The sequence below is a fragment of the Phymastichus coffea genome, unplaced genomic scaffold (genome assembly GCF_024137745.1).
Source record: "Phymastichus coffea isolate CEN01 unplaced genomic scaffold, Cenicafe_Pcof_1.1 PCOF00068, whole genome shotgun sequence".
Taxonomy (NCBI): Eukaryota; Metazoa; Arthropoda; class Insecta; order Hymenoptera; family Eulophidae; genus Phymastichus; species Phymastichus coffea.
In genome coordinates, this window is record NW_026706879.1 from 58,400 (window position 1) to 78,583 (window position 20,184).

The 20,184-nt window shown below is 51.1% G+C and overlaps 1 protein-coding gene across 7 annotated transcripts; it reads left to right on the forward strand.

Annotated features, from left to right (window-relative positions):
* The first annotated feature begins 740 nt into the window (after positions 1-740).
* On the forward strand, positions 741-19,990 carry LOC131667600 (myelin regulatory factor-like). Of its 7 annotated transcripts, XM_058941106.1 has the most exons (21): positions 8,188-8,763; positions 11,475-11,568; positions 12,959-13,168; positions 13,480-13,548; positions 13,808-13,899; positions 13,975-14,420; positions 14,620-14,889; positions 14,955-15,133; positions 15,215-15,419; positions 15,488-15,646; positions 15,715-16,044; positions 16,128-16,294; positions 16,367-16,456; positions 16,519-16,662; positions 16,726-16,929; positions 17,010-17,184; positions 17,259-17,334; positions 17,408-17,520; positions 17,595-17,851; positions 17,924-18,152; positions 18,221-19,990. In XM_058941106.1, the coding sequence occupies exons 1-21, from the start codon at positions 8,646-8,648 to the stop codon at positions 18,293-18,295; spliced, it is 3,702 nt and encodes a 1,233-aa protein (XP_058797089.1). In that variant the 5' UTR covers positions 8,188-8,645; the 3' UTR covers positions 18,296-19,990. The 7 variants fall into 7 exon arrangements, with proteins under 7 accessions (XP_058797085.1, XP_058797088.1, XP_058797089.1 ...); XM_058941104.1 differs by having other exon boundaries at positions 8,191-8,763; positions 13,975-14,093; positions 14,220-14,420; ... (1 more) ...; positions 16,519-16,929; positions 18,221-19,982; XM_058941102.1 differs by lacking the exon at positions 8,188-8,763 and adding an exon at positions 741-1,359 and having other exon boundaries at positions 16,128-16,456; positions 16,519-16,929; positions 18,221-19,976.
* Positions 19,991-20,184: the final 194 nt, after the last annotated feature.

Below are 20,184 nucleotides of genomic sequence, written 5' to 3' on the forward strand. Positions count from 1 at the left end.
TATTATCAGCCGAAGTGAAGGGTATTGGTAGCTTGCATATTGGCCAACAGATGACACTACCAATTCATTCACGATATATTCTCAGATCTTTTGTTCGTAATTCTGATTTTCATCTCGCAAAGTAAATTAAATAGTTAATTGATTTTCCATCGGAATCACGAGATATCGTTGCATAAGTCTGAACGATAAATTTCATCTTGCGACAGTGCAAGCGTTACAATCCACGTACATTCGCGGTGAAGATTCGTCTATTGAAATACTGAAGATCAACATTTGAACTTCGGCAAATTTCAAAGCATGGCATCGCAGCGAAACAGTTGTCATCGACAATGACCCAAGATCTCCCCAAAAGCTCGAGCCGAAAAGACGCGCAAGTCCTCGGAGGAAAGATGCTCGAGTCGCCGGGGAAAGTTGGAGCCACAAAACAAAGTGATATCAATGCCCCGGCTAGGCGGATGCTGCATCCAAGATGTTCCGACGACGTGGCAATCATCAAAATGGGAAAAGCCGAGAGTGGGCCAGGCTCGAGGAAAAAAGCCACGCTATGTTGAGGGAACGGGAAGGCAAGGGCTCTTTGTGGAAGCGTGCACGCACAACTGCGGCCGCACTCGAGCACCGGAAAGGCCAACTAGTAGCGCGCGCGCGTGTGTGTGTGTGTGGGAGTCCGGCAAGGATAAAACAGATCGCGTCGCTACCAGCTTTGGCGGGCGTCTCTCGCCGTCCCGTTATTCGCGCTCGGTAACGCGCCGCCCGGAGAAGGCGCATCGCGACCACCTCGCGCGCGAGAAAGGAGAAGAGGTCAGTGGTCAGTGGCGGATCGGCTGGCATTGGCAGCCACGACGAGCGCTGGTGCACGCGTTTTCGACGGACGGAGGTGCATTCGGACGGTACGTCGTATCCGTTGGCTCCGCGCGCGCGACACTCAGCGAGTCCGTGTGCGTGCGCGTGTTCGTGTGTATTGCTCTTGCTCGGAGGATCACGTGATCATCCTCCAGTTCTCGGCGGCTGGCTCTCGTGCACAGTGCGGCAGCGGCAGCAGCAGCGGCGGCAGCAGCAGCAGCGGCGGCAGCAGCAGCACGCCAGTGCCAGTAGTCGACTCTGACTCGGCCGCGCTCTGTCCCTGGTGCGCGTTGTTCGCTTTGTTTTGTTGTTGCGTGTGAAGCTTCGCGGTCCGTCGCTCGCGCAGCGTCTCTCGAGAGATGCGGCGCTCGAGGCGCGCAGCCACGCGCGCGGCAACCTGTCACCACTAGCCTCGCCGAGCGCGACAGCAATCGCCAACGCAGCTGCATTCGAAGGACCACCTCGGAGACATGGACGTGATTGGCGACGGCGACGAGCAAACCCTCCAGGCGATTCTCGGTAAGCCGTCGCGTACAATGGCGCAACTAGACGAGCCACCGAGAGACAGAGAGGTCAAGCAACTCTCCCGCGATGGACTCGTTTTTCCAGCCCGAGTTCCGAAATTTTCTCTCCTACCCGCTGGCCGACTGCGCGGGAGGGAGGGAGGGAGGGAAGAAGAAAAAACAAGGATTCCAGGTCGGCCGCTTGACCTGGATTTCCCGCTGAGCGACCATAACTATTCAACACTCCACAGTCGCTCCGGCCTCTCTTGTTTTTTGGAGCATTGTCCTAACTGGCGAGCCGTCACGTAACGCTTAATTATCGCTGGTCGGCCGAGCCACGGGCGAAATTGCCGATCGCCCCGTTCGATTTGCATTCGTGACAGAGAAGAGCTACGATATCGTTTAATGTGCGTGGCGAACGCGCGGCGGGAGAGAGAGAGAGAGAGAGAGAGAGGTGAGAGGCTACTGCCAACGCCGATAGAGCGAGATGACACACAACGACGTGTACAGCAATTGCCGAGCGTTAGAATCTCCGCGCGAGCCCGTGTAAGAGTGCATTGCTTGCTCGCTGTTCGCCGCCGCCATTTTTCGCGCTATTCTCTGCTCTCTCGGCTGCCCCAGCTAACGGTGAAAGTCGACGCGCGATTTTCCGCCAAGCGCGCGCAGGGGAAGTGGGGAGGGCTCGCGCTGCATACGGCCAATTCTGCCCAATTGTCGAGCAACAGGTATCCGCACTCGCGTCAGCCGCGAGCGTCCCTACGCATCGGGATGAAAGGCCGAAAATTCACCGCTGACGTCACTACCAACGTTTGGCTCGCTTTCCCGAGGCGCGTTCGTCGGCGCGACGAAGTCAAACGAATTTTCGACGCTCCGATCGCGGCCGCCGCGGCTCCGTCAACAAAAGCGCGCCCGACGCGTTCGCCGCGATTCGCGTCGGGAGAGCGCGCGCCGTGCAATTCATAACATCGGCGAGACGGGCCGTTGGATTTGCGCGCCGGCCGAAAGTCGCGATGCCGACGTGACGGGGAACAACGCAGAGGTTGAAAGGAACGCTTTCGACGGTTGTTCTTTTATTTGTACTATTTTTTTTTTTAGAGCCGCAACTCATTCGCGCGTTCAAAGGTCATTCGACGAGCGAACGCACGCGGCGCGATTTCAATATGGCATGAGTTTCCGATGTAAAGAGATGCGCGACGTTGGAAAATAACGCCCCACTCGCGGCCGTTTATCTACTTATTCCATTGATGCTTCTAGGTCGGAATGTTTTATATATTGATACGGCGGCTCTCGGCACCGTCGTTTGCACGGCAACATCGTAAAAATAAGCGTTTACGCGCGTTGGCCCCCGGCACTGGCTGCAGCAGCAGGAGCGCGCGAGCCAGCTGCATGCTCTCCACGCTGAGAATTAACATGCGATCGTAACTAATCGCCTCGCGGATAGCTGTACAGCGAAGCTTCGTCAAACGTTTTGTTTCGATACGATGAAGCTTTGGGACGACGAGTACGCGTCTGTGTAGCTTTGCTCTCTCTCTCTCTCTCTCTCTTTGACCTCTGTGTTATCTAATACTACGCAATAGGCAGCGAATCTCCGCAAGTAAGCGAAACTTTCTAAAGCCCCTTGCGGTTCGCGGTGACTCGATGAACAATCAGAAGAACACTTGGAATGTATCGGGATCCAAAGAGAAAAAGAAAAATAGCGCTCCTTCTCGATGCAACAAATCGGCGTATGACTCAGGTTTAGTTGCAACCCGCTAAATTATTGCTCCTACGAATTCTTATTTAACCATTTCCGTTCCGTGCATGCCGCTTAATTTTGCTCACTTTTACACGCGCTACCTCGCGAGATCGCCTCGATATCGTTTATAGTTACGGCATAGAGCGCGAGGCGCATCGACCATGTGATATAAGCTGCGGGAATCGACGGATAAAGAAAGCGTCGTAATGCCGCTTTCGTCATGAAACCCGCGCGTAATTACGTCTTTTTTTTGTGATCCGACGCTCGACGTTCGTCGACGATCTTTCGCTACTTTTCCGTCAATATGCGAGAAACTGGGACGATATATGTAAATCGAAATCAATACGCTTGTTTGCTCGCAATAACATACACAAAACACGCGTGTCGCAAAAAAGAACCGATTTGAAAACAAATAAACAAATAAATGAAAGATACGATAGCGTGCCAAAAGCTTGTAAACAGAAGCTTGCGCCGAAGCCTCGTAAGAGCTGTTTGGCGGGGGAATAGGAATAAAGCGACGAATTTTCCGTGAACGGAAGTACGACGGCAGCGTATATATCGAGGAGACATTACAATTGACAGGCAGTTTGTCTTTCGGTGAGACGGAGAATCTGGCCGATGCAAGCGCGCGGCACGGGAAACTGGCGCGATGGCCGCGCGACGCCAAAGACGATTGGCCGGAGCTTGCGGCTCTAACACGCCTCCTCGTCGTCGCCGGCCGAAATAAGAAGGAGAGAAAGCTCTTTGGGCATGCGCGCGGGGAAAAAAAGCACGCGCGTCGCCCCTCTCGCCACGCGCGGACTTGTCCTTCGCGTCCCCTGTTCCCGCGACATTGCCGTTCCCTCTGCCGGCGATATCTCTTTCGTTTGTTGTGCATTCGCTCTTGATTCTCGTACTCGATGGACAACACGTTTTCATGTCTGCACGGACGATAAATATGCGTAACGTCAATTTGTTTACAGATATTTCGTGGTCTGGTAAAGGCGATATACCGACGGAAAGTAAAGCTATTTTTTCATACCTATGCACTTCTAAGGACACGTACCCGATGAAATATTTATAAATAGTTATCATGCATTTCACACGATAGAAAGACAAATTATTTTCGTACGCGATAAAATTCGGCCCATCCCGCTAGCTCGTAATGTCTTTTTCAAACAAATAACGGTATAAATTTTTACAACCTTTTTAAATTGGAGGGCGCAGTGCCGCTACAGCAGTGTTTCTTCAACGTAAATTTTTAAATCCTCATTCGGTAAAATTTACGTTAGCGTTAGATATTTCAACTCACTCCCTGAAACCTTATTCCAGTGACTCAAACCTAGATTTACGACGCGCTCGTAGAAAATCGCGTTTTATTTACGTTGCATCGTAAAATAGAAAACAATACTATGGGGAGCTTAAGGATTTTTACTCTAGCGCAGTCGCATCATTTCCACACAAAGGTGAAACTATCTTAGCGCACTAGTATTGTACGCATACTATAATATGCTTGTAGGATAAGATGTATTGACTGGCAGCACATCTCGCGAATAACTAACAGAGAACATAATCAGCAGAACTTTATTGTTTTATTTAAAATAAAGGCTCGCACACAAGGCTAACAAAAGAAAGTAGTGCTGCGTCTCTTTTCTTGCCTGATTACTTCATCGAGAATAGTTGTTTAAAAAATTCTCAACGCAATATTTATCCTTTTCCAAACAAAAAGAGTAAGCGAAGATAGCGATTCTTGGAAGCAATAAGTGGTACAAAATGTCGCGAATAAAACAAAAGGAGAAAACTGCGATACGCGATGCGGATTCCCCAATATGGGTCATTTTTTTATATTTTCATTCGTCAAAAAGAAAAAGAAATGAGAGAAAAAAAACGCCAATCACTTCGCTGGTTTGGGTGGGCGACGTCGCGAAAAGAGAACAGAATCAGCGGTTCGTGATCCACGCGTAAACATTGTGCTCGCACTTGTGCGTCCAAACAAAAAATGGAGAGAGAAGAACCGGTGCTCGCCGCTGCACACACCTGATTACGTTTGCTTCACGTGAGTTTAAGGGGACGCTTCGAAAGAGAGAAAGAGACTATATACTCATTTCCGGGCTCGTAGTACATTGTTAGTGCGTCATATGTGTTTGGATGAGTATAATAGCCACTTCACTTTCACACCTGCCTCTATACGCGTGTATATGACGTGGCTATTACTTCGCTTGATTTTAAATCAATTATAGAGGAATTTTTTGTATTTGAATTGCATAAGTCGCGTATGACTGCTTGTTGGACATTTTTTCACGATGTGCACAATGTGCGACTGAGCTACTTTGTCGACAAGTGAGAAATGACGGTCTGACGCTTCTACAAACTTTCAGAAGTTAATGAGCACGATACTTATGTAGTGAGTTTCGCGCGCGTATGTTTATTTGCAATTAGCTGTCCGCGCAACTTGGAAATCATTCGTCGGAACGCACCAACTTCTACGAAGTTGTTTAGTCGCCGGTTCCGTATAAGATAAGTTCGAGAGTTTCGCGTACGTTCGCGTCTTCGGTAAACGTTGAGCAAACGAAACCAAACGTGGATATTCGTTTTTTCATGACATTGTGCCTGAAAGACCGACCGCGTAGCACCTTGTCAGGCGCCGACATTGAAAAATTGACGGTCTCGCAAGTATTTCCAACGAAACAATGTACGGGCGGTGCGAAGGTTCCACGAGGTATGAAAAAAAAAGAAAACAGAACGAATAGGGCGTGAAGCGGGCGCGTACATATGCGATTGCGCTGTCAAACATATCCGGCTGCAGCAGGAGAGAGAGAGAGAGAGAGAGAGAGAGAGAGAGAGAGAGAGAGAGAGAGAGAGAGAGTACGGCTGCCTGGGACTCGGGCAGTTTAATAAGTTTTGCCGCTTGGACGGTCGAGAGCGTGGGAGGGGCGGCTTTTGTTAAATCGATGCCCGCTCCGGCGCGCGGCAGCAGCAGCAGCAGCAGCAGCAGCAGCAGCAGCTCCCCGGCGAGCCAGCGAATCGCAGTTGGCGCTCGCGACCTCGCCCCCGCGGGCAGCGCCGCTGTCGCTCCGGCGCGCACACGCGCGATCGTAACGCGAGAAGCGCCCCGTATCCTTGGACTTTCGCGAGCCGGCTGACGGGAATCGCGCACCCTCGCTCCTCCCTTGGCGATCGCTCGGCTACCCGGCGAGTCGCGCTGTCTGCGCCAATCGATCCCACGACTCGCGCGCTCTCGAAATAATGCGCGACGATAAACAGACGCGCCGACCCGTCGTCGTGCGCGCGATCCTCTCGCGCTCGGACGATTCGCCGCCGGCTCGCGCGTGCGGCGATTACGCTTTTGCCCAAAATATTTATCCCCGCCGCGCGCACGCGACTCATCGAAGGATATCGCCGGATCGGGACTCGAGCGGTGCTCCGGCGGAAAGAAGCGCGCCAAAGTCGGCTGACGCGCTCTGTCGCGCGAGCGCCGCGAGCGACGCGACTTCGTTGAGAGCTCGTCCCGCGTACGAAACTCGCGGCCCGGAGGCGGCGCTCACCGAAATGACGCGCGATAAATCAATGGCTCCTCGCGACATTTGTTTTCGTTGGCTCGCGTGCTCCGCTGGATGATGGCTGCGCGCGCCATCGCGCGAAACTGGAACGTCTCTCATGGCAACGCGGCTATCATTTAAATGTGAATTTTACGAGCTCCTCGCCGGAATATCAACTTATTTCTACGATGTGTACGCGCATGGGCCAATCGATTTCCGTCGCGATTCTCTCTCTCTCTCTCTCTCTCTCTCGCGCGAATTATGGCCGAGCACGGCGCCGCTCTCCTTCGCTTCTTGTCAAATTCGCGGCGTGGAGCTGTAAAACGATCGTGTGTTACTACGAGTGCTCGTAATCTGATATCTTTCTTTTCGTTAATTTCCACCAAAGGATTCGTTCGCTCGTAAAACTTTGCTATTTCCGCGGCTATCGGGATCCATTAGCTCCGTTTCAAAACTTTTTACGGCGAAATCTTGCCATTCTTTTATTCTCCCCCCCCCCCCTCCCCACCCACTCCATTTCCAGCCACTTCCTCTCGTGCACAGCTACTGTTTCAACCGCTGTTCTTTTCTTCTCTGCCTTCTTATTTAAAACTAGGTTCTATTGTCATTCAATTACTCGGCGTAAGAGGAATAGTTCACGCGCGCGAGTGACATTGCATTTCGCTCACCAAGTTGCGTCGCTCTTTATTTTCTTCGAAGCGATCCGCCGTATCGCGGAATTTGTACGGTTCGCAAGAGAAAGTTTGATCGGCGAAAAAGTTGAAACGAACTTTTTCTTGCCCGCGGAGCATAAAAAGGCTGTCATCGTGCTCCGCTTTTTCGCTTCTGCTTCATTGACCGATAAAGAGCACGACGACTACCGAAAACATCGTGCGAAAAGGAAAGTCGAAGGCCATTATTCGCTACGCGGAATGAGACGTCTCGCTGACACGACGAACGAGAGTTGATTTGTCGGGTGGCCCGATGAACCTGCCAAATCGTACGCGGGAACCGCAGCGTTCACCAGTGAGCCAACAAAGCCCGTCCCGTGAGCGACGCGTGAATCAGCCACGCCGGGGCAGTCAAGCTATAAATAAACAGGTCGCCGATCGGTTAAGGGGCGCATTGGTTCAATATTTACATATTCAACAAACGCGCGCGTGTACGAGGGCCAGGGGGGACGAAGTCAACCTGCTGCTGCTGCTGCGGTTTCGCTCGTACGCGTACCCCACTTGCGTGCGCGCTACCCGAAAGCAGAGCGATGCGTCGCGCCGATTATGTCCACCATGGTACATGTAATAATTAGCCAAGACTAATATCAATACCGCTTACACGCTTGTTGCGTCGGGCGCGCCGCACGCGAATAAAGGACAAGCGGATCAGTTCGCTGAAATCGCGCTTGGCGCCCCTATCGACGAATACCGAATAATAATAGTTTTTTTTTTTTTTTTTTGTTTGTTTTTCTATTTCTTTTTCTCTCGCCATGAAAATGCTCGGAATCGCAGTGAGAAGTCGAGCTAATCCTCGACGACGCACCTCGACGTCGGCCGGAAAAGCAAGCAGAACGAAATAAGAGCGCGAACGATCGAAAACACAGAAGTGAGATCGTTGCGCCATTACGCGAAATACAAAGTGAGCGGGAGGGAAAGCCAATGCCGAAGGAAAAAGCAAACAAATCAAGGTGGAATATCGACAAGATAAAGCACGATCATCAGACAATTTGCACAGCGGAAAAGCAAGTGAGAGAGAGAGAGAGAGAGCGCGCGAAGCGAGTGGTGGAGGAATATCGCGGCAGTAGTGGGAGTACAAAGCTCACAAGGGTTGGCCGGACCTCCCTCGTCTGGTTCGCTCCCCCACCAGGATATTAGACTCGTCCCGCTCTCGCTCGTTCGGCTGCCGACAAGCTCGATCGGGATCGGTCAGCGATCATCGCGCACATTTGTGCTCGCGCGCGACGTACGGTGACGCGCGATGAGAAGCGCGCGCGACCGCGAGTTTCGCTGCGCTACGTAGCCTCGACTCCTTTCTCCCGTCTGCCGACTCCTCGAGTGCGCGCGTGCGATCGCAGTCATGGATTTCGCCTGGTCCATGATACAACATCAGGCCGACCAGATCGCCGGCGAGCGCGCTGATTTCGAGGACGAGAACATCGGCCATCCCGGGGCGAGGAGACTCCTTCCGAATGCAGGTACGGCAGGGAGCCTCGGCTCTCTTTTGGGATTTGGATACCGACGCGCGTACGTGCAGCGATCCAACGGCCACATATTCAATGAGATCGCGTCGAATGAACGTTTGGTTCGCGCGTACGCCGATAAAAATATAAACAGTCTCTTCGCTCTGCAAATATTTTTACGTAAACTTGCTTGAGAAACGTGCTACTGTTTGCCTAACAAGAGAATGTTCCGCTGCTCAGGCTTGCATAAGATAATACAATTAGTCATAATGAATAAACACATTTCTCTAATGTATATAAACGACAATGATTTCCGTATGAAGTTGATACTTTCTGACGAGTAGCTTTAAAAAAAATTCCAACGAACGCGCGGAAATAAGGTTCTCATAGCGCGCACAGGCAAGGGTAGCTGCGGTAGCAAAGGGAAACGACCATTTGTCGGACCAACACCTGACGGCGCCGCTCACCCCTGTGCAGCCAATTATGATAATCGCGCTTAATCGAACGGGTCGTGCTTCTCTCGTTTTCGGACACAGCTGGTCCCCCCCAAGCGAGAGTCAATTATAAACGCTCCCGAACGTCACGGCGCTTCCGGCCCGAAGAAATGCCACCATTTTTCTCTCTCAACGAGGCGCGGAACGCACACAAGTTCGACAAAAGTGGTGATTGGGGGGGGGGGGGGGGGGGGGAGTCGCTGGTAGTAATATCGAGGAGATTCGAAGCGAAAGCAGCAGCAGCAGCGACTTGGGTAGTTTGGTCGATAAGACGCTCTGTGGCAACGCCCCCCATTGGCGCGAGCGGGGCAAACAGCACCCTCCCGCGACCCGCGGCCAACCCCCTCGCGTCGACATGGCGAGTCCAACGTATATATTTCGGCCCTGATTTTTCTGTCGCAAGCTTCGTGCTTTATGCCTGCTTCTCACGTTCAACTTTCTCAGCAAAGACGCGTTCTGACAATTTGTATAGCTGGTCTTCGGAAAATATGGATGTACGCTTGCTGCTGCTTGTTTAGGCATCGATGCAGTCGTGTGTCGGGAACACACCACGACCGAGTTTCCGATCTTTCATTTCTTTTTTTTTTCCTTCTGAGCTCTCGGCCGTCGACGCTGACTCGATTGAAGAATTTTGCGCTCTATACGCGGCGGAAAAAAAGAAGGATTTTAAATGCTACAGTTTGTGAATACAGCCTACTTGGAATAGTTTACGTTCACGCCTACAGTCAATGGCTCTTCAAAGAAAAAAACACAGCAATATTCTTACACTGATTTGTAACTCGTATACTGAATTAAGTGAATTAAATCCTGCGAATTTCTCTTTTGGCTTCGATTGTGCCGTAAATCAAGAAGATATACTGCAAGAGCCGAAGCCGACAAAATTTATTATCTACGAAGCATATATTTCGTAAAATCTTCCGAGCGCGATTTTTACTGCTACTTTTTTGTGGAATGATGAGTTCCAATTTGTTCAAGACTAATCACATTTTTAACACGCAGATTGGACTCTTATTCTTGGCGAAATTTCCAAACTCGATACTGCTTGACGAAGTGCCCGACTCGCGTAAATCTCATCCGAGCCGAAGAATCTGAATTTAAAATTACAGTATATGAGGTCGATTAATGAAAACAGAGTTTGCGAGGGAATGCCACGCGGCAGAAAAAAATAACTAAAATTCCAATGGAACAGGTTAAACGACAAATTTGATCTTTCAATTGATAGGTAAATAAATTTATACTGGATAATGACTTACTTTGCATTCGAATAGTTATGCAGTACGCAAAATTGATAAATGTTTCTCAAGCTAAAATTTCATTAAGAATTACATTTGAATGGACAGAACGCTTGATTTGACTGGCAGCGGGTTCAGTTAACGGCAGTAGGAGCGCTTTGTTATCAAAATAGATACCGGTACTTTCCAGAACTAAGCATACAGACTTTACTGCAGTTTCGAACGTTTGAAATACGATGAACATCTGGAAGTTTATCGGAGTGTATTGAGATGCATTGCGTCGTGCATATTGGTCGGGCGATAAATCATTTAGACGTGCAGCCAGTGTTTTGAGAAAACTCGATTGGACACTGTTTGATTCTAAGTTGTCCGATCGTTCAAGGGAAGAAGCTGCATTGATTTGCGTGGTGTAACGTAAAACGGATGATCGGTATCCGTCAACGAAGCTCTCCCTACTTCTGTGCCCGTTCTTGCCTTCCGACGTATTTTCGTCGCGATCGAGCGAGGTTAACCAGCGGAAAATGAAGATCGACCACCGAATCGTCGCCACGACCGCGCGCAGTCCGATCGGTCGAAGAACAAAGGTGAACATTAGCGAGCGTATCGAGGCAGGAGTATTGATAAAGGCGGAGACGGAACGACGCGTATGCAATAAAAAGCCCACGTAGCGCGGGGCGATTGTAAATAATAGCGGAACGGAAGAAGCGACTTATGACACTTGATTCGAGGCGGTTAAACGTTTAAGCGACGCGGGCGCGCACACTAAGATAGTCGGACGGCTGGTTATTTGTTACAACTCTGTATTATATTGCGAGTCGACGAGCAGAGGCTGAGTAGAAGGGAAAAGGGGACGAGGGGCCTAGCGCTAAATCTGCTCGCAGCCGCGGATCGACGACCACCGGCAGTCGGCCGTATTTACCTGTGCCCGGCCGCGAGCTACGATTCTTCACGCGAGCGCCGATCGTTTTTCATCTCCCCCGTCGTGTTCCTCTGGTTGCAGGAAGGGGCGATTTCGTCGCTGGAATAGACAACGAGGCGCTGGACTTTTCGCAACTGGAAGATTTCATCAACAGCGACAGCGAGCAGCCAGCCACGTAAGTCCCCTTTGCGACGCCGGCGGCCGAGAACTGGATCGAGGGCTCGACCGGCGCGGGTGGATCTCCGGGCGCAGCCAGCCAAAACGGGTCCCGGCCGAGCCATCGGGACTGCGAGCGCTGCGCAAACCAAACTCTGCTCCGCGCGTATGCACGCACACGTAGACGTGTAATCACATAATGACGCCGCTGCAGAGAAAGAGAGAGAGAGAGACTGGATGAAATTGACGAAATCACGGCCCATTGCATTAACACGCTCCTATCGCACGGCTGCTTGATTTCCAGGCGCTGACAACGAATTTCAATGCTGCGCGATTTTTTGCTCTCTTTCTCTCTCTCTCTCTCTCTCTCTCTCTCTCTCTCTCTTACATCCGAGTCTCGCGCTGCGTCAATAAGTCATCCACGACGATAGGCTAATTGATTAATTCGCTTGTCTCGTGATTAAACTATGTACGTGTATGCCAGACGTGACCTGAATTCGTGCAGGCCGAGCGCTGAAAAGCCTCATTCGATAGATTTCGACAAAATAACGCAGCCTCTCGCGTTGAGTCGCCACTCGATTCGCCGCCAGTGATTTGAACGACCGTCGGGCAGTTTCGGCTGGTCGCGATCTTGCAAAAAGTGCCGCGCTCACCTTCGGAAAGTGGGTGCGCGAGAGCGGAAAAGCGACGGGCGCGAAGGGAGCGGCCCGCGTCCCGAAAATAGACGCGGTACGGCCGTGCGCGCGACGATAATTCCGCAGCCTCGAGAGCGAATCTATTAGCGAGCGAGCGAGCGAGCGAGAGAGGGAGAGAGAGAGAGAGAAAAAGCGCGCGTGGGCAATAGGAGCGCGCGCGCCTGCCGATAGCGTTATCGTTGTTTTGCGCGGTGGCTCTCCCGTGCCTGCTGATCGGCGTGCCGTAACTCTCGCCTGCAGAAGCAAGAGAGCGAACTCGCTTCGTCGACGACACCTGTATCGACGTGGCGACGCTTTTTCTTCTTGCCTCGCGACAGGCCAAAGCTCTCTCTCTCTCTCTCTCTCTCTTGGTCTCGCGTGCGCGCAAACAACCAGCCGACGCAGTGTCAGTTTCGTGATAAAGCCGAACGACCGTGCGCTCGTAGGCCACGCGTGATTCGCGGGCATTTACCGTTGCGCTGCTATTTTCGTCCGCGCATTCTTTCGGCGCGGGGCAGCTCGCAGTTCGTAAATAACACTGCCAAGGCTCGTTACGATGGGACTATTGCGTTAGCCTCGCTGCAGCTTCCGTTTCGCTGAACTCGAATGGAAACGCAGCGAGAGCGCGCGAGCGACAATATTTGGGACGCGTCGCGACTCCAAAGCAAAAGCGCAGAGCGCTCGCCGCAGCGACGAGAAAGCATCGCTCGAGTGCACTCGCCCGCGTGATTGCAGCTACTTCGCGGACACTTTGTCGCACAACGAGAACAGCCCTCCAGCGGGTCATGGCGCGCAGCAGCAGCAGCAGCAGCAGCAGCAGCAAGCACAGCAGCAGCTTCCGGCGAGGTTGCCCTCGCCGATCGCGCAAATTCATCCCACGGCCACGGCCACCTGCGGTGCTCCAGTCGGCGCCAGCTACAAGGACCCACAGTCTTACATGCTTCCGTGAGTCGATCCCCTCGTTTCGCTTTGTTCGCGTACTTGCTTTCCGTTTGTTTTGGCGCGGGCCTCGCTCGATCATTCGCAACGCGATGACTTTGCGGATCTCGCTCTCTCGCTATTTGCACCACGAGCACGTAGATACGTAGCACATTTAACGTTGACCGCTGCTTTGAAACGAAGTAACCCGGCATACTTCGAGAAATGACGTTTGGTAGTTGATTTTGTAGCGGCAGATCTCGATTCCCTAGCCAATGAATCCCAAGATCGTTTGCGTTTGAGGACGAAAACCAAAGATTGTTTCCCTTTGTTTGTAGCTTTTGTTATATCCGCGAGGCACAGGTACAGTCCGACATCTCGGACGTCATCCAACTACCCACCTCCGAGTGAGTGTACTTACAATTAAACAGAACATCTTATCTTTCTTTCTTGTCACCTGCGTACTGTCGCTTCCCGACTAACTCGCTAATATCTTGGCATTTCCACTCCCAGCTATTCTTTGATCGCACCACCCGACTATTGTTCTTTATGCAACATCTCTAACTGTCACTTCCATTAACAGTCGCTCTTGGTCTGCTTTCCAAAGAAGGGACTGACCCGTAAGCTTTCGTTCGCGTCTTGCCAATGAACGCGTGCTCTTTGCAGACATGGCCTGCCCGACAGTCCGCCGGACAGCGGCAGCGAGCCGCCGTATTCTCCACCCGGGCATCACGACGCTCGCCACGTTCACTCCCCGCGTAAGTTGGCTCTGCCGAGCCCGCTATGCCGCGTCGACGCTCGCCTGGCGCGGCTCACGTCCAGTGTGACTGCAGATCAGAAAGGCAGCAACCTGGCGGTGGCGGCGGCGGCGGCAGACGTGTTGCTGCAGCAGCAACAGCATCATCATCAGCAGCAGCAGCAGCAGCAGCAGCAGCAGCAGCAAGCCAACGCGGTGAGCTACGCTCCGACGGCTACGCTGCTCCCGCCGTCTCATCGGGGCTTGAACGGCGCGCAAGACTCGTTGCTACTGTCGCACCCGGTGTTGACGCCTCTGCTCACGGCCTCGGCGACGTTGCAGCAGCAGCAGCAGCCGTCGCAAGCGCAAGCGCCGTTACTCTCACTGTCCCACGATCAGCAGCAACAGCAGCCGCAACAGCAGCAGCAGCAGCAGCAACAGAGCGCCAACGGCATCACGACGTTGTACACATCCCTGCAGCCCGCTCCGAAGAAGCGAAAGCACAGTCAGGATGGCCTTGTACACGTCAAGCAGGTATATAACGTATGAATCCTTTTCTTCATTACTACTTGTGCGTCTGGCTGAGTGTGGGTGCGTGTGTTTACTGCATGCCATCGCCCGTAACCTCTCGAGTGTTTACCGCGCATAAGCTGTGCGTTGCTTGGATAAATGTCGATGGAGTGCGCGCGACACTTGGGCGTCGACGCGTCGTTGAGCTTTCGCCGGTCGGTCGTATTCGCAGGAGCCGGAGCTGGGAACGGTGGAGCACAGCTGCAGCAGCAGCAGCAGCACGGGCCTGGACAACGAGGACGCCAACGCCGACAACAACTACTCGGACGCCAGTTACCAGTGCATCCGCTTCCATCCGTTCCAGCAGACCTCGTGGCACGCGCTCTGCGACCACAACCTGAAGGAGCTGCCGGTGCCGCATTACCGAGTGGACGCCGACAAAGGCTTCAATTTCAGCAACTCCGACGACGCCTTCGTTTGCCAGAAGAAGAATCACTTTCAGGTAAGTTTCGCTGCGCAGTGCTTGCCGACGCATCTGACGGTCTGCTTTGCCGGGCGCTCGACTAGATCACTTGCCACGCGCAGCTGCAAGGCGAAGCCGTCTTCGTGAAAACCGGCGAGGGTCTGAAGAAGATCAGCAGCTTCCAGCTGCACTTTTACGGCGTGAAGGTGGAGTCGCCCGCGCAGACGATCCGAGTGGAGCAGAGTCAGAGCGACAGAAGCAAGAAGCCCTTTCACCCCGTCGTGTGAGTACTCGGCCGACTCGGCGACTTGGGTGCGCGAGCGCCTCCTTTCTCATCGTGGCGCGGCGCGCGGCAACGTTGCAGGATCGAAATGGGCGGCGAGCGCGTGACCAAAGTGACCGTCGGACGGCTGCACTTCAGCGAGACCACGAGCAACAACATGAGGAAGAAGGGCAAGCCGAACCCCGACCAGAGGTACTTTTACTTGGTGGTCGGGCTGCACGCGCACACGGCCGATCAAGCCAACTACCAGGTGGTCGCGCACGCCTCCGAGCGGATCATCGTGAGGGTGAGTGGCGGCGCCTCGGCGGCCGACGATCGGCTCCTCCGGGGCTAAGCGTCGCTCGTGCTTCGCAGGCGAGCAACCCCGGGCAGTTCGAGTCGGAGGGCAGCACGGCGGGCACCGAGAGCACTTGGCAGCGCGGGGCGGCGCCGGACAGCGTCTACCACGCCGGCCGCGTGGGCATCAACACCGACAGGCCGGACGAGGCGCTCGTGGTCCACGGCAACGTCAAGGTAGGTCGGCTCTGCCGGTGGACCGCCGCGTGGACAGCGCGATAAACGCGCGCGCGCGCCTGCTTCAGGTGACGGGCCACATCGTGCAGCCGAGCGACGCCAGAGCCAAGCAGAACGTGCACGAGCTCGACACGCGCGAGCAGCTGCGCAACGTGCAGCAGCTGAGAGTGGTGCGCTACCGATACGCCCCCGAGTTCGCGCAGCACTCCGGCCTGGGCGTCAGGACGCACGAGGACACGGGCGTCATCGCTCAGGAGGTGCAGCAGATCCTGCCCGAGGCCGTGCTGCCCGCCGGCGACATCGTTCTGCCCAACGGCCAGAGAATCGAGAACTTCTTGGTGGTCAACAAGGAGCGCATTTTCATGGAGAACATTGGCGCCGTCAAGGAGCTCTGCAAAGTAAGCCTCCTCGTCTTTCGTCGGTCATTCGTCGCGAGCTTCGCGCCCAAAGCTTACGATTCAACGGTGCGATTGGAGCACAGGTGACGGACAGTCTGGAGACGAGGATAGATCAACTGGAGAGGATCAACAAACGACTGGCTAAGTTAAAGAGAGGCGATAGTCTTAAGAGTTCGATTAGTTCGGTATCCAATGTGTCGACCAGCAAATACTCATCGATCAACGCCAAGTCTTCGTCGTCGTCGTCGTCGTCGTCGTCGTCGTCGTCGTCGTCGTCGTCATCGTCGTCGTCGTCGTCATCGTCGTCGCCGTCACCGCCGAGCAAATCCAAGGACAGGGACGACGAGCTTCTATGTAGCAATAAATTCATACAGATCATCATCGTCATACTGATTCTCATCATGGCATTCTGGTAACTATTGCCGCAACTCCCTCCTACACTTGAACATGGCTTCAACGACTGACAATTTACAGTCTCGTGGCGATGGCGACGCTTTACTTTTTGGAGTACCAGAAGCGTAGCAGCATGGAGTGGACGGCGATGGCAGGTAGCGGTATCCTCGCAATCGGTCCTTCCCACACAAACATGCTCCAGTCATCGTCGTCATCGTTATCGTCGTCGTTGTCGTCGTCTTCGTCATCGTCGTCGTTGTCGTCGTCGCCGTCGTTGCCGTCGTCGAGCTACGACCCCAAGACGAACCCACTGTTCCGCAGCACAGCATCGCCGTACACGAGGCACGGTACTCATCCGAGTACCATCACCGACCACAAGAATCTCAAGAATCTCATGTCCACGCAGTCGCCCAAGCAACATCTATATTCGCAGGAGATTACGTGGTATCCCATGAGTCATCACCCTGGCTCGCCGCCCAAAGTCGACAAGAAGTTAGTCGAAATTGCTTGCTTCGCTGGTGCGTTGCAGCCAGGACTGCCCGTCTAATGCCTGCTCTTTCTTATCGCGACAGTGAGTTTCCGAGCAATTGGCTGAGCAAAAATGGACCTGGCGCAGTACCCAGTAACGTCGACGAAAACGATCCGGGAACCTACGTAGACGCACCACCGACTACCAAGGGACCCGTTGCTTTGGGAAAACCAGCCGAATGCTCGACGCAGTTTGCCGAGCTTGAAAGCCCCTGCCAGGTGAGACTTCAGGAAACCAAAGCGTAGCGTCGACGCGCAAGTGCCGAACCCTAACTCCGAGTGACTCTCGACAGGTCTATTGCTGCACTGCCGAGATCCATCAATTAGAGAACCCGCAGAACGAGCCGCCCGCAGAAAAGAAAGCCATGTGTAAGTCGCCGCCGAACATTTCGGCAAATCTAAACGACGAACGCAGAGTGAAGGAAAGATTTTGCAATTCCAGCGGAGCACTTGGAGCAGCCGTTGAGCATACACGAAGAGAAGCGCAAACTGAGCAAGGGCCTTCAGAATGGCATCAGCCCTTCGGAGCCCAGCACTCAAACACTCGTCAAAGAAGTAAGTATGATGTTTGCGAACGGCAGTGAGCGGCACTCGCAGCAGCTCGACCGACGTGCAAACGAATGTCCTAGAGCAACTACAAGTACCTGCACAAGCGGAACCGGCGCAGCGCGGGTAGTGCTAGCGACTGGGGCGAAGTGGCGAGTAACGCCGCCGGCTCGTTGCCGCCAGAGCCCAAGCCACAGCTCTTCGTCTCCGCCAAGAGCTTCAACGCTTCGCTGGATCAGCGCTATTGCTCGGTGGCAGCCCCGAACGCGCCCAACAACTTCAGCTGCATCGTGCCTCTGTCCAAGTACATGCCCGACACGCAGTTGGCGCTGCGCTTCGTGTAAGTGTTCGCGGCGCACTTTCCCCGGGTAGATCCTCGTGTCCAAACTAATCCCGGTCGACGCGTCGACAGTGGGATGCCGTGGTACTGGCAAGTGGTTCAGCAGTGCACACCGCCGACGACAACCGGCCTCGACGAGGGGATCAACTGCGGCTGGGGCTTCGCTAACGGCAAAGGCTCGCCGCAGGCGCACTTCACCGAGAACCCCAATCAACCGGGCGACCAGTCTTTCCTCCTGGACGTTGCCAATTACATGCGAAAAACGCTGAGGTTCCGCGTGCCCATTGTGCAACCGCAAGAAGTGAGCATTACACGAAATCCAGCACAGCCAACATTGAAATGCGTGCATTTTTTTTTTCTTCTTTTCAGAATATTTGTAAGAACAGGCAAGCCGGCGAATACATCGAATTCGTGCTGCATTTCTATCGCGATTGCGAGGAATAAGAAAGAGATCGAGACAAAACGCTGCTGTGTACCCGCGAAACTCGATTGAACAAAGATCAACATAGGAGGCAGGTATCCGTATCGCTACACCATCAAGGTCAACAACTTTCATTACAGAGTTCGTCTCTCTCACCGGTACAAAGTGGAGGTTTGGCTTTTCCTTCGTTCGTCTTCTTTTTTTTTCGCTGCGTAACCAGTAATGCAATAATCATTGTCAATCAACTTGCCGCGCCGAACTCAAGGCAACTTTAACTACAGCGTCTCCTTTACAATCATTTGAAGATGTGCATGTTACGAAAAAAAAAGTCTTTGTTAAAAAGGCAACTGATTTCCGTAACGAACTACACGAGAGAAGATTTTTTTATGCGCACGACTTGATCATTGGTTAGTGCAATCTCTATCTGATATTACTATTAAGATTACGCCTTAAAAGAAAATTGATAGTAAAAAATAATATTGCAACTCTTAAAAATTATTCCAACGATTGTGTACGATAATTGTCTTTCGGCACTAAAACTCGAGTTTTAATACATCAATTTTTTAAGATGCAATATTAGATTATTGATGACGATAATGTTGTTATATATACAATGAGCGCATTGTTTATCTTGACTCTTTATTAATAATGAAATCTTCAACGTTCTTCTGTAGAGTTATCAGAATAATTATAGTTTTTAAAAAACTTACTCACATTTTTACGAACAAAATAAGAAAAGAAAGCTATGTGTACGTTTCGCAAAACAAAAGAACATTTTTATAATCGCTAAACATATCTCCATTAATCATACTTTTGTAGTGCCTTTTCGTAACTGTACGAACAATGAGGAAAAAGTATTATACAATGTTTGAAGAAGTCTAATTTAGCTTTAAAAGACTCGCGTATTTTATGATTTTCAAAGAAAACTTTTAGTTAAGTCCTAGTGTTTAGTTTATTTGAGATTCAAAACCCCGTTGTTAATAATGAGTAAAGTTTAAGATCAAAATAATTATCAAGAATTTAGAAATTCCAAATAATTCTGATAACTCCTTAGATCAATAAAATTTACCTTTACTCGGATCTATAAAAATATATCTTAAAGTATACTTGTGTAGTTAAAAACTCATTCAAATCTATAACGTTCTTTTTGTACATAGTTCTCTATAATGTATTTATTGATGCACGATCTATTGACATAAATTTCATTCATGACATTGAAAATGACTTGAATTTTTATTTATAAGTATATCTTTAGTCAACAGATAGTTAGTAGAGTATATTGATAAAAAAGTATTTAGCGCGAGGTTTACAAATCTTATATTTTAAGTAATTGTAAATACATCGTTTTAAAGTATAATGTGAATTAAGTTTGGTCTACGTTTAGACGCTATGCCACTGATATTACATATCTATAATAAACCTAGAGCATTAATGAAATACGTTTTGTTCTTCATACTTGTTTATTTCATGTTTTCATTTTGGACTTTTTGTAAAAAGAATTTAAGCAATATACCTTATTGCAATTTATCGTTGTAGAATTAAGCTTGAAATCAGCGAAAAGTTGAACTGTTTGCACATTTTTATTGTCCGTTTATGTACGTTACACGCATTGAGATAATAAATGTAAGTAATTATATGACCATATTGACCATTGTCCATTGATTTTCCCAATAATTTCTTTCATATATCAAATTTACCTACTTATTACAAGAAAAATAATTGAATATGATATATTATACAAAAAACAACGAAACAAAAAAATTTTTTACTGCTTTTTTAATTTCAAGAATTTTATTGATTCTGTAAGTTAATCATGAGGATATTTCCCTTTATCGTGCCTTCATGTAATTTATTAATGTTTTTAAAATCATGGTATTTCAGATATATTTATTTTTTCATAGAGTTAAAGGAT

What these genes read in the sequence shown, in the direction of transcription:
- LOC131667600 (XM_058941100.1), top strand. Translation starts at nt 8,646, where the DNA reads ATGGATTTCGCCTGGTCCATGATACAACATCAGGCCGACCAGATCGCC. An exon ending in GACAGCGAGCAGCCAGCCAC is followed by an intron (nt 11,569 to 12,958) that starts GTAAGTCCCCTT and finishes GCGTGATTGCAG; the next exon opens with CTACTTCGCGGACACTTTGT. An exon ending in CGCAGAAAAGAAAGCCATGT is followed by an intron (nt 17,335 to 17,407) that starts GTAAGTCGCCGC and finishes TTGCAATTCCAG; the next exon opens with CGGAGCACTTGGAGCAGCCG.